Here is a 16,975-nt window from a genome sequence, read left to right as displayed (position 1 = left end):
TTTTGAATAAACAATCATTTTGAGCACTAAATTTGTGACCCATTAACATTATAGTTATTGAATGTATTAAAATATTAAAACATATTCTCTCGTGTCTCTTTGTTTGTCATTTTGGTTATCAAATGCATTTTTGGTTAACAAATTTTGTCCTTAAATTTGCTTTTAATTAGTAAATTTAGGGGTGCATCTAATTTAGACTTCTTAAAACGAGTACAAGGATGGACCTATAATTTTCGGTAATTTGTTTTAATAATAATAGTAAAAAGGTTTAATTACACTTTTGGTCCTCGTGTTTTGGTCTACTCACAAAATTGGTCCTGCCCTTTTAAAACAGAACAAAACGGTCTTTCAATTATCATTTTTGTTGCATTTTTTGTCCTACCCCCCATTTTATTCTCCAAAAACGCAGAGAAATAACAGTTTTAGACCTACCCCCTATGCTCAACCATGAAATAAACAAGGAATAAAGCATGTGGGTAGAAAGAATCCACTTTATTCAACACACTAACCAAAAAAACCCTAATTTCTAAGATATGTTTCAAATTATGATTTTTTTTTGTTAGTGTGCTGAATATAATAGATTCTTTGTGTCCGCATGTTTTATTCCTTGTTGATTTCATGGTTGAGCATAGAGGTAGGTCTAAAACTTCCTAAAACTGTCATTTATCTACGTTTCTGGGGTTTGAAAATAGGAGGTAGGACGAAAAATGCAACAAAAATGATAATTGAAGGACCGTTTTGTTCTGTTTTAAAAGGGCAGGATCAGTTTCGTGAGTAGGCCAAAACACGAGGACCAAAAGTGTAATTAAGCCTAGTAAAAATGGGCAACATATATAATATTTTATTAAAATTTACGAAAATTAGTAAAGCACACATTTAGACTAAATTCATATTAGACGTTCCTACAATTGTTAGATTAACTTCAAGGCCGACACAGGTCAAGGGACACAACTACGATTGTAGATCTCAAAATTTTGAAAAAGAATATCATTTATGTTATTTAACATTGATGCCTCAAATCCTTTTAGTTTGAGGTTCAAATCTTGGACTTAACAAAACTTTTTTTTTCTTTTTATAAATATTTTGCTATTTTATTTTTATTTTCAAAAACCTTACTATAAAGTATGTTTTAGGCCTTTTAACATGTTGGGTTGGTCCTAATTAATATTTAGGCAAAATTACACTTTTAGTCCCTTAACTTAATTTCAGGTAACAGTTTGATCCTTTATTTTTTTTTCATTTCAATTTGGTCCTTTTTGTCCATTTTTATATACATTTTCAAGCTTCAAATGTGAGGCACTTAACCACCTTACTAGAGTGTAAAGACATGATTTGTAATACAAACGTTAATATATATAACATAACATTTAGTTAAAAATGTGTCTATATACCTATTAAAAATGGAATTTTTTTAAACTTTGGGGAGGCCATGACACCCTCTGGCTCTGCCTCTGAGCTTCTTTTGGAGGAGGGGAGATATTCTTATCGTCCATCTTTAAGAGTCATCAATATGAAGTTATGATTGAGATATGTTTGTGAACTTGGTAAACATAATAGGAGGATCGTTTATAAGATGCACCACCTCTAAAAAAAAATTGTAAGATATCGATGTACCAATGCTCTTAATTTATTTACTCAAACCCTATTATTTCAATGGTGTGATCCACATCAAGGTAATATTTATGGTCTATAAAAAAAGGGTTTGAACGAGGGAAATAGTTAGTTTAGGATTTGATATATGGTAACAACTAGGCTATCCATGAAAAAATGATGAGTAATTTACCTCAACCAATACACATTAGCCACATAAGCATATATGAACTATCTTGACCCCACAAATAAATTGCTCATTTTCATTGGTTGGTGGGTAAATTACCCACCATTCTTCAAATGTAATTTAGAAAAAACTTTGATGTATACGTGTGAAAATAGTATGTATAAAAAAAGTTCATAATTTTACAATAGAACGATATACACATGAAACACTAAAGAGAGAAAAAAAGTTCGCAAAATGAACTAATTACAAATATAGAAACAAAACCAGAAATAAAATTCCCAACTTCAGCAACATCAAGCATCTGACCATGTGATGATATCAAGGCCACCCCATTGATTTTGAGGCATCACCCCATTGATATCAATGCTTCCCATACAACCTTGGAGGCATCAACTATGTTGTTGCGACAAGGAGGTTGGTAATCATGATCTTTATCACATCTCATTGTAGAGTCACGCTCATCGACTACCATGGCCACCACACTTCTTCCATTTGCATTCACTGTAATGTTGTGAAGACATCTACTCTTGTTATCGAACCATCAGATGGAAAGTGCAACAACTGAAGTATCGTCAGAATGATATTGATTATCACAATACGAAGGACCACCACCATCACCACCTTTTTGAAAACTATTAAGTATGAGATATGCTTTAGTGTAAGTAGACACTGATGGCGAACATTCATAAGTTGTATACATTTGTCCTTGTACACAACAATCAGAATCATTCTCTTGATTGCATTGTCCACAAGGAACCTCTTTTCCACTTATTCTACCACTTGGACGACATTGTTGGGCTTCAGAATACATACTAGTTAAAATGAGAGTAATCAGTCAAAGGTAAGAAGCTTTGGAGTAAAAGCTCTTCATTGTATCTATGCAATTAGAGAATCGCTGTTGACACATATGCATTGGCTGAGAAACACGAGTAATTTATCCAAATATCCCTCGGCAGTTAACTGCCGAATTATGGAACCGGCTGCAGTTAACTACCGAGGAAAAATTCGGCAGTAATCTACCGAGGAAAACTGAAAACTTCGGCAGTTAACTGCCGAGGAAACCTCAAACCTGTTTTTTTCTGACAAAAACCATAAATTGTCATTAATAATATTTATTTATTTTGAATGTTTCAATCATTATTTTGGTACGTTTCAAACAATTGCAGTATTATACTTATGCGTATATATCTTAATAAGAATAACATTTAAATCAGTGTAAAATTTAAGCATTTGAATATTGTTTTGCACATTACTTAAATAAAAATAATAATAAAAAAATTGTTAAAATAATTGTGCACAGCGATTTTTTTTAAGGTATAATATATTGTTATATTTTCTACATTAAAATAATTGTGCACAAAGATTTTTTATTTATTTAAGTAATTTGCAAAACAATATTCAAATGCTTAATTTTTACACTTATTGAAATGTTTTTTGAGTACTTAAATGCTCTTTATTTTTTTGGTCAAGATTTAAATGATATTCTTATTAAGATATATATATATATATATATATATATATATATATATATATATATATATATATATATATATATATATAATATGCATAAATATAATACTGCAATTGTTTGAAACGTTCAAAATCAATCCATTACAGTTAATTGTCGAAGTTTTCCTCGGTAGTTAACTGCAGCCGGTTCCATAACTCGGCAGTTAACTGTTGAGGAGCATTTGAGTAAATTTCTCGTGTTTTTCAGCCAATGCATATGTGTCAACATTAATTCTCATGCAATTATTGATGCATATAGACTAAGATTTTAATGGATATATGTGCTCACGATTTTCGGATGTCAAACCATTAATTGATTTGAATCGTCAATCTTTGAACTCTCGATTTTTATTCTTGGGAAGGGAAAAAATGAGTAAAAACCCCTTCGAGACTTTGGATTCGGGGGTTGGTTACGCGAAGGGAAGGTGCTAGCACCCTAAGCGTCTATGGTATTCCATAGGAACCTCTTACCTAGATTATCTTGTGCTAACTTTGTTGCTTATTTGAAAAAATTATTACCTAAAATCTAAGTGAAAGAATGGAGGGAGAAGAAGTATGTTTTTGGTTATTTTTATTTGATTTGGAAGGACGAGTCCTCTGCCTACGTACCCTTTTTGGGAAAGGGATCAAAACCGACGTAGTTCCACTCAAAAATTTCTTTAGTGGGTTAGGTTGATTTTAAGATTTTTCGAAATGGGTTTTAAGAAGAGAAAGAGGCCTCAAGGCATGAGATAAAAGAAATGAGTGAAGTTAATTGATTTTAAATTTTGAAAATGATTGAAGTTGAATTAAAATTGATTGAGAGTTTGATTAAGAAAAAATAAAGGAAAAATGTTATTAAGAAAATGATTTTTGAAGTTTTGCATATTTGACTTTTTGAGAAAATGATTTTTCTAAACTAACGGTGAAAACTAACGTAACGTCGTAAAAACTAACGGAAAGCGGTAAATAAAACGTGGTAGTGTCGGTGCTTGTGTTACCTACATTATTACATCAATTCCTAAATACAACCCTAAGGCCTTTATGCCAAAATAAAAATGCAAGAAATAAAATTACACCAATTTCCTATTTATACACACTAAGTCAATGACAAAATAAAATAATGGGAAAATTAAATGTGCATGCTATGATTCAAGACAAAAAAATTAAATAGTTAGTAATCACAAGAAATATTATGATGAATGAGACATAAGAAATAATAAGCAAGAATTAAGACAAATAATAATTAAGATCATCATATAAGAAATAAATAAAAAAAAAATTAAAAGAAAAAAAATAAATAGGATGGACTTTTAAAATTAGAGAAAATTAAAATAGTGAGAAAACTTTTTTTTAGAATTTTTCTAAACACAAAAATGTCAAAAAATGTAAAAAAACAGTATTTAAAAATAAAGATAAATAAAAATAAGAAATAATAAAACATTGGCTCAGCAGGATCAAATCTGGGCCGTTGGATGAATCCAGAGGTCCAGATCTGAATCCCAAAATCTCATCATAGCCATTGGATCAAAGATCCAAGGGTTTAAAAAAAACACAAAATAGAGAAGGAAACACAGTGACCGTCAGATCATAGATCCGACGGTTTGAACAGAAAGCATACCAATGTTCACCCAAATAGACACACACATGATTCAAAAACAAAACACACAGTAGCCATCAGATCAAGGAACGATCCAGATCTGATGGCTCATAACGCGAGGGAGCACCAAAGAGCATGTACGCGCGTATATAGGATTGGACAAAAACAAGTGTAGTATAAAAAGGGACTTCAACAAAAAAAACAACACAAAACACAAAAAAACTTCTCTCCTCTTTGAATTCTAGAGAGAGAGAGTCTGACCTCTCTCTAGAATTCCGGTCATCTTCTCCGATTGGTGTCTAACTCCGGCGCGGCGGCCGGTCGCCTTACGGTGGCGGCGCCGCCGCCGGAGTAAAAAAATTTGCTCCGATTCAGAAATTTTTTGCACTTTTAAACATCCATTTTCCTGCTTTACGTGAATCCGAGCTTAGATTTTTGAAAACAAGTCCCAAACGGAGTAGATCTGAGTTTGAATTTAATTTTTTTTTTTACAAAGAAAGCACAAAAACGTGAAAGAGAAAGTTTCTACATCTTTACCTCGAGTTGAATCCGTCACGATCTGTTCTTTTTGCTCCAACCTGCTCTTTTTGCTCCGGTCCGGTTCTCTTCTTTCTTCTTCGCGACCTCACGCTGATTCCAAGTTTGGATCTGCTCTCTCTCCGATCCGGTTCAGGCGCGTCCCTTTTGCTCCGGTTCGGTTCGCTTTGTTTTGTTATGTGTTGATTTGAGTTGGTTTTATGGATTTGTGGTGTTTATGTTGATTTCTGGTAAAAAGTTATGAGGATGAATGTTCATGAATATTCATGAATGTTGTTGGTGATGTTCATCTTTTTTGTGATTTTTGGTGTTTGATTCGTATTTGGAAAGAGAGAGAAAAGGGAAAAGTGTTTTCTATGTGATGGGGACCAATCTGACCCGTTTTCTGACTCTGATGCGGCTACAGTGATTTTCGGACCATTTCCCAATGATTGGACAGTGTATTTATAGTGACAAACTAGGGTTGGCTCTGGTACAGATCAAAGACCAAAATACCCCTGCAGCTGAGACTTGGAGAAAAAGACTTTAACAAATAAATAAATAAATCAATAAAATAAATAATAATAAAAATAAAAATAAAAAAAAACATAAAAAAATAAAAAAAAAAAAAAAAAAAATAAGAAAAAGAAAAGAAAAGAGGAAGGAAGAAAGAAAGTCACTCACGTGACTTTCCTTTCTTTGTTTTTTTTTTTAAAAAAAATAATAATAAAATAAAATAAAATAATAATAAACAAACTAAAAAAATAAAAAGCCCCTTCGAAATCTGACATGAGGTACTTCAAAGTATCCTCCCTGCCGAAATTTCGGTTGAAATGATTAAAAAGATACGCCTTTTAAAATGCGATTAGACCTTCTCTTTTTTTAGACATGATCGTTACGACTAAAAAGACTATATAACAAAAATGCGTCATAAAAATGAAAGTGAGACGGTTTTAATTGTTGTGAAATGCGAACGTTGATTTAAATGTAAAAATAAAAACTTTTTGAATGACTAAAGACAAGAAACCCGAATTTTAAATGGTAAAAAAAAACGAATAAAAGGGAACGTGAACCATTTTAAAATACGGACAAGAGATTTTAAACGGTCCAAAATTGGGGTATGACAGATGCCCCTATTTAAGTTTCTTCGTCACAAAGGTTTTAAAAGAGAACTTTTTAAACCAAAGGGTCGGAGAGACTTAAATATATGAAAACGCCAATTTTGGACCATTTGAAACGCCAGAGATGTAATGCTGATGAATGTGATAATACGACTGAATATGATGTAAGTATGAAGGTAAAGATGATGCAGAGGCTGACTGGGAGCCAAATGGATAGGTATCACTGGGGAAAGAAATGATAGGTAAGTATAAATGACAATGTTTCAAGGCGAAAGTAAAGACATGATTGGCCGACGAGTGGCGAAAGTAAAGACATGATTGATTGCCGACGAGTGGCGAAAGTAAAGACATGATTGATTGCCGACGAGTGGCGAATGTAAAGACATGATTGATTGCCGACGAGTGGCGAATGTAAAGACATGATTTGCCGATGAGTGGCGAAAGTAAAGACATGATTTGCCGACGAGTGGCGAAAGTAAAGACATGATTTGCCGACGGGTGGCGAAAGTAAAGACATGATTTGCCGACGAGTGGCGAAAGTAAAGACAAGACGGACCGATAGGGTTTGCTAACATTGTGGGATAGCAAACACACGGTAAAAGTGAAGACATTGTAAAGCTTGGTATCAAGGGAATGACTTGATAAAGATAAAGTTGAGGGGAACAAGGAATTTGTCTGAAGACAAAGGGGAATTGTATAGACTGATTACTGATGAGACCTGCCACATGTTTGATTTGATGACATTTTGGAGTTAGACACGCTGGGGGTGATATCTAAGGATATTGAAATAAGTCATTGGGTAAAAATGCAACTATGTATGGATGATATTTATATGCGTGCTATGTATGCATGAATGAATGAGTATGTATGAGACTCATATGACGGCATAATGGTAAGATTGTTGAGGCAGGACTGGGCAGGTCTACAAGGAGAACGGCCCGGCATCACTGGACGAACACTCGAAACCTTCATTGGGAATAAAGTCACAGGGAATGAATCAACCATTGTTGGGGTACAGCCCTTAAACATACTACTGGGGTAAGTCCTCCCAAACCGGGGTAGAAGTCGCCATTTCACCAATGCAACACCGTATTTTCATGTTTGAATAGTCATTGCCTTTTTGTATATATATTTTTTTTGAAATCCCTAACTTTTGCCTGGATCGTCCTTTCGGATTTTCAATCCACCGGGGAGACATTTTTCTTTTTCTCTTTTTGTATGCCCCTAATTTTTACCTGGATCGCCCTTTCGGGTTTTCGATCCACCAGGGCGCCTCTTTTTTTTTTTTTTTTTTTTTTTTTTTTTTTTTGCAATGACTATTTCTTCTTTGTTGAACCTGCTTGTTTCGGACCAACTGTTGACACATACTTATGTGATACATGTTTTTAAAGATAATATGTTTGTCATTTTTGTTTTTTTTTTTTTTTTTTTTTTTTTTTTTGGAAAGAAAACATAAAATCTTTAGAAAAGTTTTCAAAATTTTTGCTTCAAATACTAATACTAAAAACGAAAGAAAGATTTTTTTGCACATAGAATAAACAAGAATTCCAACAAAGGGGCACATGCTCAAATTGATTTAATAGAAATGGTGACCGGCTAAAGGCATGGCACCATAGATTACAAAGAGTTGGAATATGGTAATTATAAGGGATAGGTACATTGAACACAATAACCGCTATACTTCTTAACCACTTTGAATTCCATAGTTTGGATGCTTCAATATTAGAGAACTTCTGACAGTCAAGGTGTCTCGGGCGAGTGATGTTTCATCTGATGCAGTTACTTGTCTCGATCCTTAATTTTTGCATAGATCGCCCTTGCGGGTTTTCGATCTATCAGGATAATTTCCTTTTTTTTTTTTTTTTTGTCTCTAATTTTTGCCTGGACCGCCCTTTCGGGTTTTCGATCCATCGAGACGCTCATTTTTGGTTTAAGCCGCCCTTTCAGGTTTTCGACCTACCGAGCTGTTCTTTTATATATTTAGACAAAGTATTTCTTGACTGCATCAGAATTCACAGGACGAGGTAACTCCTCTCCATCCATATTTGTAAGAATTAAAGCACCACCAGAGAAAGCTCTCTTCACCACGTAGGGACCTTCATAGTTTGGCGTCCATTTGCCCCTAGGATCTGGTTGAAAGGATTTGATACATTTGAGCACAAGATCTCCTTCCTTGAATTCGCGGGGATGGACTCCTTTATCGAATGCTTGTTTCATCCTTGACTGATATAACTGTCCATGACACAAAGCAGCCATACGTTTTTCCTCAATCAAATTCAACTGGTCATACCTGCTCTGGCACCATTCAGCTTCAGACAATTCAGCTTCCATCAAGACTCTTAAAGAAGGAATCTCAACCTCTATAGGTAGTACAGCCTCCATACCATATACCAAAGAGAAAGGGGTTGCCCCTGTCGAGGTTCGCACTGAGGTACGGTATCCATACAAAGCGTAGGGTAACATTTCATGTCAGTCCTTATAAGTAACTACCATCTTCTGTATGATCTTCTTGATGTTCTTGTTTGCAGCTTCAACTGCCCCATTCATCTGAGGTCTGTAAGGAGAAGAATTGTGATGTTGAATCTTGAAGTCATCGCACAACTCTTTCATCATGTTGTTATTCAGATTTGTGCCATTGTCTGTGATGATTCTGTTGGGAACACCGTAGCGGCTGATGATGTTGTTCTTGATAAATCTGACCACTACCTGCTTGGTCACATTGGCGTAAGATGCTGCTTCAACCCACTTGGTGAAATAATCGATAGCCACTAATATGAAGCGATGCCCATTGGAAGCTTTTGGTTCAATCCGACCAATCATGTCAATGCCCCACATAGAGAAGGGCCACGGGGAAGAGATGACATTGAGCATAGATGGTGGTATATGAATCTTGTCAGCATAGATTTGACATTTGTGGCATCTCTTGGCATGATTGTAGCAATCAGCGTGCATTGTTATCCAGTAGTACCCAGCTCTCAATATCTTCTTCGCCATGGCGTGCCCACATGAGTGAGTTCCGAAAGAGCCTTCATGAATCTCTCGCATCAATTTTTCTGCTTCATGCTTATCCACACATCTAAGTAGGACCCCATCAAAGTTCCTTTTATACAAAACGTCTTCGTTAAGGAAGAAACGGCTTGACAATTTTCTCAATGTTTTCTTGTCCTTGTTGGATGCCCCAGGTGGGTACTTTTGAGTTTGAAGGAAAACTTGGATATCATGATACCATGGCTTGTCATCATCAATTGCTTCAGCTACAAACACATAAGTAGGTCGGTCGAGAAATTGGACATTGATTACTGGCACAGTATTGTGACCATTCACATTGATCATTGAGGATAGAGTAGCTAAAGCATCTGCCATTTGATTCTCATCGCGGGGCACATGATGTAACTCTACTTTGTTGAAGAAAGTCAGCAAACGCCTTGCATAATCTCTGTAGGGAATCAATCCAGGATGACGAGTTTCCCATTCTCCTTTGATCTGGTTAATCACAAGAGCGGAATCTCCATAAATGACAATTTTCTTGATCCTCAAATCGATGGCTTCCTCGATACCCATGATGCAAGCTTCGTACTCTGCGATATTGTTTGTGCAATCAAAACGTAACCTCGCAGTAAAAGGGATGTGAGTACCCTTAGGGGTAATGAGTACCGCACCAATTCCACTTCCATAGACATTAACAGCTCCATCAAATATCAAACCCCATTCGGATTCCGGATCAGGACCTTCACCGAACACTGGTTCGTCACAATCTTTTGCTTTTAGATACATAACCTCTTCATCTAGGAAGTCGAATTTGATTGGTTGATAGTCTTCGATTGGTTGATGAGCCAAATGTTCTGCCAAGATGCTACCTTTGATTGCTTTCTGAGTGCGATACTCGATATCATACTCGGACAATAACATCTGCCAGCGAGCAATCCTTCCAGTTAAAGCTGGCTTCTCAAATATGTACTTGATAGGATCCATCTTGGATATCAACCAAGTTGTATGATTAATCATATAATGACGGAGACGCTTGGCAGCCCAAGCTAAAGCACAACAAGTTTTCTCAAGTACAGAATATCGGGACTCACAATCAGTGAACTTCTTACTCAAATAGTAGATAGCGTGCTCTTTCTTTCCGGTTTCATCTTGTTGACCCAAAACACAGCCCATGGAATCTTCCAGTACTGTTAAATACATGATCAAAGGTCTTCCGTCAACTGGAGGAACAAGAATTGGAGGTTCTAACAGATATTCTTTGATTTGATCAAAAGCCTTCTGACAATCATCATTCCACTTCACCCCTTGATCCTTGCGGAGTAACTTGAAAATTGGTCCACATGTGGCGGTCATGTGAGAGATAAATCTGGAGATATAATTGAGTCTACCAAGAAAACCTCTGACTTGCTTCTCTGTCTTTGGAACAGGCATTTCTCTGATGGCTCTGACCTTGTCGGGATCAACTTCAATACCCTTTTGACTGACGATAAAGCCTAGGAGTTTACCAGATCTAACACCGAAAGTACATTTGTTGGGATTCAACCGGAGCTTGTACTTTCTCAACCGCTGAAACATCTTCAACAAATACTCAACATGTTCTTCTTCTGTGCCAGACTTAACAATCATATCATCTACGTAGACCTCAATTTCTTTGTGAATCATATCATGAAAGATTTTGGTCATACCCCTTTGGTAAGTGGCACCAGCATTTATCAAACCAAATGGCATCACCACATAGCAGAAAGCACCCCAGGGTGTGATGAAAGACGTCTTTTCTCTATCCTCAGGAGCCATCCTGATCTGATTGTAGCCGGAGAAACCGTCCACGAAGGAGAAAACCTTGCACTTAGCAGTGTTATCAACCAATACATCAATGTGAGGCAAAGGAAAATTATCCTTCGGACTAGCCTTGTTCAAGTCCCGATAATCAACACACATTCTGACTTTGCCATCTTTCTTTGGAACAGGCACTATGTTGGCCAACCATTGAGGATACTCTGATGTGACTAGGAAACCTGCATCAATTTGCTTTCGCACTTCCTCTTTGATCTTGAGGGCCATATCAGGATGAGATCTTCTCAATTTCTGCTTTACCGGAGGACACTCAGGCTTCAAAGGCAGTCTGTGTTCAACGACATCAGGGTCTAGACCCGGCATGTCTTTGTATGACCATGCGAATATATCAACATATTCTCTGATAAGCTCAATTACTCTTTTCTTGACAGATACATCCAACGATGCCCCAATCTTGATTTCTTTCTTGTCTTCCTCAGTACCCAGATTGATGATTTCTATCTCCTCCTGATGAGGTTGAATTGTCTTCCTTTCTTGTTCCAACATCCATTTGATCTCATTCGGGATCTCCTCATCCTCCTCTGCCACAGCCTCGTAAACCGGGACCTCAAAGTTGGGAGAAAGCATGGGGTCACTGTGTTCAACGGATTCACTTATGTTCAGTCTGCACATGATTCATGATTGATTTTAATGAGTAAATGCAGACCTTTGGTTTTGAAATTTAAAAGAAAAAGAGAATGATTTTTTTGGATTTTTGTATTACCATTTTTCCAGAAAAAGCAACAAAAAATAAAAAGTAATAAAAGCCGTGAAAGAAACGACGATTTTTATTTGTAATAAAAGTACTAGAAGCAAAACAAAGCCCTACATGATTTCACTTTCGCCTTGGGCAGAACGAAAGGAGTTTTCTAAAAAACAAACAAAAAAAACAACAAAAGACAAGACAAACACATTACTCAGAGCGGGGTGTCACAGAAGGAATGTCAACAGCAATCCAGTTGCAGCAAGCTCCTCCCGGCGTCACAAATACCGGTGTCACTCCTCCAGGTGCATCATCTAAAATTGCATTGGTCTCTGGCGAATCATGAATGAAACCAGCACTGTGGAAAGAACCTCTGGTAGGGTCGAACATCCCAGGCTTACTGTTAAGGAAACCAATTCCCTCCTTACGCTTGTTTTCTGGCAACTCCACTAGCTGACCCCAGCCTTCGGTTTTGCCTTCCTGAATTACTCTCCGGGCATCCTTCAACGAAGCCATACAAGTCTCAATTTTACCGACACTTTCTTCGGCAGAGAACCCTTGGAATGATGGCCCGTCTGAACCACTACCACCGATAACAGAGAAAGCAGACAAATTGCTGATTAAAAAGGCCGATTCGCCACTCACAGTGATCAACTTTCCACGACTTACAAACTTCAATTTCTGATGGAGAGTAGATGTCACAGCCCCAGCGTCATGAATCCATGGTCTGCCGAGCAAACAGCTGAAAGAAGCCTGGATTTCCATGACTTGGAAAGTAACCTGAAATTCATGTGGGCCGACCGAAATTGGCAAATCTACCTCACCATACACCGATCTCCTAGTTCCATCGAAGGCCCTTACCGTCACCTTGCTAAGTCTCAAAGGAGCCTCGGAGTACGCCAATTGGTCGAGGGTTGACTTGGGCATCACATTAAGTGCAGAGCCGGTATCTATCAGGACGTTGGATAACGAGTCTGTTCTGCAAAGTACAGAGATGAGTAACGCTTGATTATGCTTATTCCCCTCCGCTGGGAGATCCTCATCACTGAAAGTCAGACTGTTACACGCGGTCACATTCCCCACAATGCTTTCGAATTGACCCAGAGTTACATCATAATCCACAAATGCCTGGTCTAGTACTTTCCTCAGGGCATCCCGATGAGCACCAGAACTTGATAACAGGGCCATGATGGAAATCTTCGCAGGAGTTTGTAACAGCTGGTCCACCACCTTGTATTCACTCTTCTTGATCAGCTTCAAAACTTCATCGGCATCCTCAAAGTCAAACTCTTTGGCCTGCTCCCCAGCTTTACCTTTACCGGCGTTTCGCTCTTTTACTGGCTCATCGATCGGAACACTAACACTCTTCGGACCCACCGTAGGAAGGATGCGGCCACTCCTCAAAATCCGGCTATTCTCTGCGATATTATCCACAGCAACAGGTGAAGTTGTCTCACTTCCGGGCTCTAGAATCGTGCCTTCATACTTGTAGGGTACAGCTTTCTGAGCAGTAGTAGGCGTGGGCCTAGGCACACAGATTACCAAGGGAGTACCAACGGGCTTTGTACTGTTAGGGTTTATCACTAGCGGCCTCCTGGCTCTGAATACCGGAGTGACAACACAGACGTCCTTGCTCTCGGGTTCCCTTGTAACCACAAGTTCCCTTCTATTTAGGAGACCCTGCACATCATTCTGGACTTGTATACATTCACGAGGATCCATCGAACATATGTCACAAGCTTCATGATTGTGGTTGAAGAGAGTTGCTTTACACATTTTCACATGTATCGGTACCAGAGGAGTCTTGATATCACCTACAGAGAGAATGCGAGCCTCTTCCTAATCGTCTTGAATCATATTAACAGCAGGCCCATGAGTAGGCAGAGGATTGTTCTGAGCTACAGCATCAGGGTCGGTGAAGGTTAACTCTTTACTATTTATCAGTTTCTGAACCTCTTTCTTAAGAGCAAAACAACGCTCCACATCGTGGCCTGGTGCCCCTTGATGGTAAATACAATGAAGGTCCGGACGGTACCAGCGTGGGAGAGGGTCTGGAATGCGAGGAGGTGGTATTGTTTGGACCAGATTCTGTGCAAGTAAAGAAGGGAGCAATGCTCCATAGGTCATTGGCAAGGGGTCAAATTGTTGCCTTTGATTCTGCTGATTGTGAGGAACCTGAGGACGGGGTTGTTGCTGTGGTCTTTGTTGGTATGGTTGTTGGGAGTAATATGGTTGTTGAGGGAATTGTTGTAGGTTGTATAGTGGTTGGTATAATGGGGGGTAGTATGGTGCGGGTCCTTGAGGTCTGGGTGATTGATAGTTTGGGTTCTGGGGCGCAGTCATTTGTGGGGTGATGTTGGCAACAAAGGGGTGATTAGGGTACACGGGCTGAGGTCCTCCATGAGCCACCATGCCAACCTCTTGAGCACTCCTCTTTGGGTAACCATTCCCAAATTTCTTATTACCATTGGACGAAACCCCTGAAGAACCACCTGAAGAACTTCCCGAAACAGCTGCTCCCTTACGAGCCCACTCCTCGATACGCATTCCTGTTTCCACCAAATCAGTGAACTTCTGTGATGCACAGACAATCATCTTTTCTGAATAACAAGGGCTCAGGGTTTCATAGAACAATTCTGAAAGTTCCCTCTCATCCAAGGGAGGACGAATCTGAGCAGCTTTTTGAATGAAGCGTTGTGCGTATTCTTTGAACGATTCTTTATCTTTCTGGGTTAAGGACTGCAACTCTTTGCGACTTGGCGCCAGATAGGTATTATATTTGTACTGTTGCATGAAGGCCTCAGCCAACTGTTCAAAAGTAGTGACTCCTTTCAACCCCATGAACCAGGTATGTGCCGGACCAGTCAAACTATCCTGGAAGCAGTGAATGAGTAAGGGAACATTATTCTTGTAAGCTATCATCTTCCTAATATACATAGTTAGATGATTTTGTGGACATGTGTCCCCTTGATACTTCTCAAATACAGGCATCTTGAACTTTGGAGGTATGTTTACATCTGGTACTAAGCAAAGGTCATATATGCTTTGGACGACTGTTTCTTTCCCCCGCATATTACTCATCTTCTTCTCTAGAGCACCGAACCTTTCTTCCCAATCGATTGCTTTATCATCCCCCATTATACTGTCGGAGTGATAAATCTGCTCTTCATGTTGTGGCCCAATATGCACAGTAGGACCTGCTTGAGTCATGGTAGCTTGAGGAATCGGTTGACTCATCTGGAAATGTGCCGAAGTCTGTTGACCCTGTGTGACAGGCATTTCAATAGCGCCTGGACCAAAACCCCCGTTGGTTGCAATCGGCATGCCCCAAGGGTAGCCTGAAGGCATGGAAAACTGAGGAGTAGCAAAGGGACCCTGGGGGCCAAGAGGACGGAAGCCTGAGTTGCCCATAGTTGCCATATTACCGGAAGAAAAATCAGTCATCAGAGGCTGGGTGAGACCGATAGTTGTAGTAGTAGTCGGAGATGGTTGCGGGGGACCCTCAGGTGCAGCTGTGACGACCACAACAGGAGTTAAATTGGAGATTGCTGCTTGCTCTCTCTCAGCCATCATAGTTTCCATCATAAGTGCCATTCTTTCCATCTCCCCCTTGAGGTTAACCAGTTCCTCTCTGAGCTGAGCGTTTTCCTGTTCTGCCGCTAACATCCTTTTCTTGATATGAGCTCGAGTGTTGTGAATGCGAGTGGGTTTGTACTGAATACGCCGGGCCACTTTGCTTTTCTGAGGCAGAAATGAGGAGAGTATGAGACTTGGATTTTGATACTTTTTATGAATGCAATATGATGCATGATATGCTATATGCCAAAATATGCAATTTTTATATATATTTTTTTTATTTTTATTGAAGGACCTATAGAAGCAGTTTTGTAAACATACCAACCTAAACAAATCATAAAAAAACAAAGTTGATTACAAGATAAATCCCTTTCTAACAACAAAGCCAAGAGATAAACTTTCAAAGTAAAACAAGATAATTCCCTTTCTAACAACAAAGACAAGGGATAAACTTTCAAAATAAAACAAGATAATTCCCTTTCAACAAAGTGAACCAAGGGATAGACTCCGTAACTACACAAAAACATCAAAAACAAACTGAAAGACTCTCAAGCCTCTGAACCGAGCTACTCCTCAAAATCAGAATGCGGCCCATCAAAGAGATCCATACGTTTCTTCTTCCGCCCGGGAATTCGATCAAGCGCGGCATCTTTCTCCTTGATACTCTTTGTCAGCTGGGCGATTATCACATCTTTCTTGTGGCTATCATAGGCTTCTTGGTCTAGTAGGGCCATCACAGCCTCATACTCCTGATCCTTCTTGCGGTACTTCATTTCCCATATGGACTTCTCACGCCTTTCGATATCCAACTGCTTTTGATACCCTTCTAAGGACTCGGGAGGTAAAGGTAAAGGTATAGCTGGGACGGTTGATGTTGCAATCCTTTGTCGTGGGTATGGCATCTTCAATTTATTGGCTCGATCAATAACCCATTGGACATAAACTTCATGGGCGATAACCGATCTCTTTCCTAACTGATTCTTATCTTTCTTGACAATGGAATACCAAGCTTTCTCGAACTGCACTCTTTGATTTGCATCATCTTTTTTGTAGAGGAAGAAATCCCTATCTAGGATGAGGTACACAGGCTTCATCTCCATATAATACCCAAACTGTCGTCTCGCAAGAATTGGGATGTAGCTAATTCCTCCCTGCGTACCAAGAAGAGGTACATTGTTGAAGTCACCACAACTGTCAATAATAAACTCTGGGTCACAAGATGGGTTGAACCAGATTATGTCCTTTGGGGTCCAAGTCATGAGCTTTTGGGACCAAGGGATAGGTTCTGGTCTAATACTGGGACGGGGTAAGTGTGAAGTAATCCAGCGGTGGAGTAAAGGTGTACAACAGACGATGGTCCCTTTTCCATGACT

General features: G+C 38.7%; 2 protein-coding genes and 1 pseudogene across 2 annotated transcripts; all 3 read right to left on the bottom strand.

Moving 5' to 3' along the window:
- Positions 1-1,928: 1,928 nt before the first annotated feature.
- Positions 1,929-2,705, bottom strand: LOC11430118 (kiwellin-1-like; annotated as a pseudogene).
- A 6,266-nt stretch (positions 2,706-8,971) lies between these two features.
- LOC112416679 (uncharacterized) lies at positions 8,972-13,802 on the bottom strand. Its single transcript, XM_039827978.1, has 6 exons — positions 12,241-13,802; positions 11,585-11,948; positions 11,176-11,539; positions 10,565-10,983; positions 9,249-10,474; positions 8,972-9,152 (listed from the first exon to the last, which is right to left on the bottom strand). Exons 1-6 carry the CDS (start codon positions 13,800-13,802, stop codon positions 8,972-8,974), a joined length of 4,116 nt encoding a protein of 1,371 aa, XP_039683912.1.
- Positions 13,803-13,865: 63 nt separating this feature from the next.
- LOC112416678 (uncharacterized) lies at positions 13,866-15,692 on the bottom strand. Its single transcript, XM_024770997.1, has one exon. It carries the CDS (start codon positions 15,690-15,692, stop codon positions 13,866-13,868), a length of 1,827 nt encoding a protein of 608 aa, XP_024626765.1.
- Positions 15,693-16,975: the final 1,283 nt, after the last annotated feature.

The sequence above is a fragment of the Medicago truncatula genome, chromosome 7, assembly GCF_003473485.1.
Source record: "Medicago truncatula cultivar Jemalong A17 chromosome 7, MtrunA17r5.0-ANR, whole genome shotgun sequence".
NCBI lineage: Eukaryota > Viridiplantae > Streptophyta > Magnoliopsida > Fabales > Fabaceae > Medicago > Medicago truncatula.
This window is presented reverse-complemented; position numbering and strand designations above follow the sequence as displayed.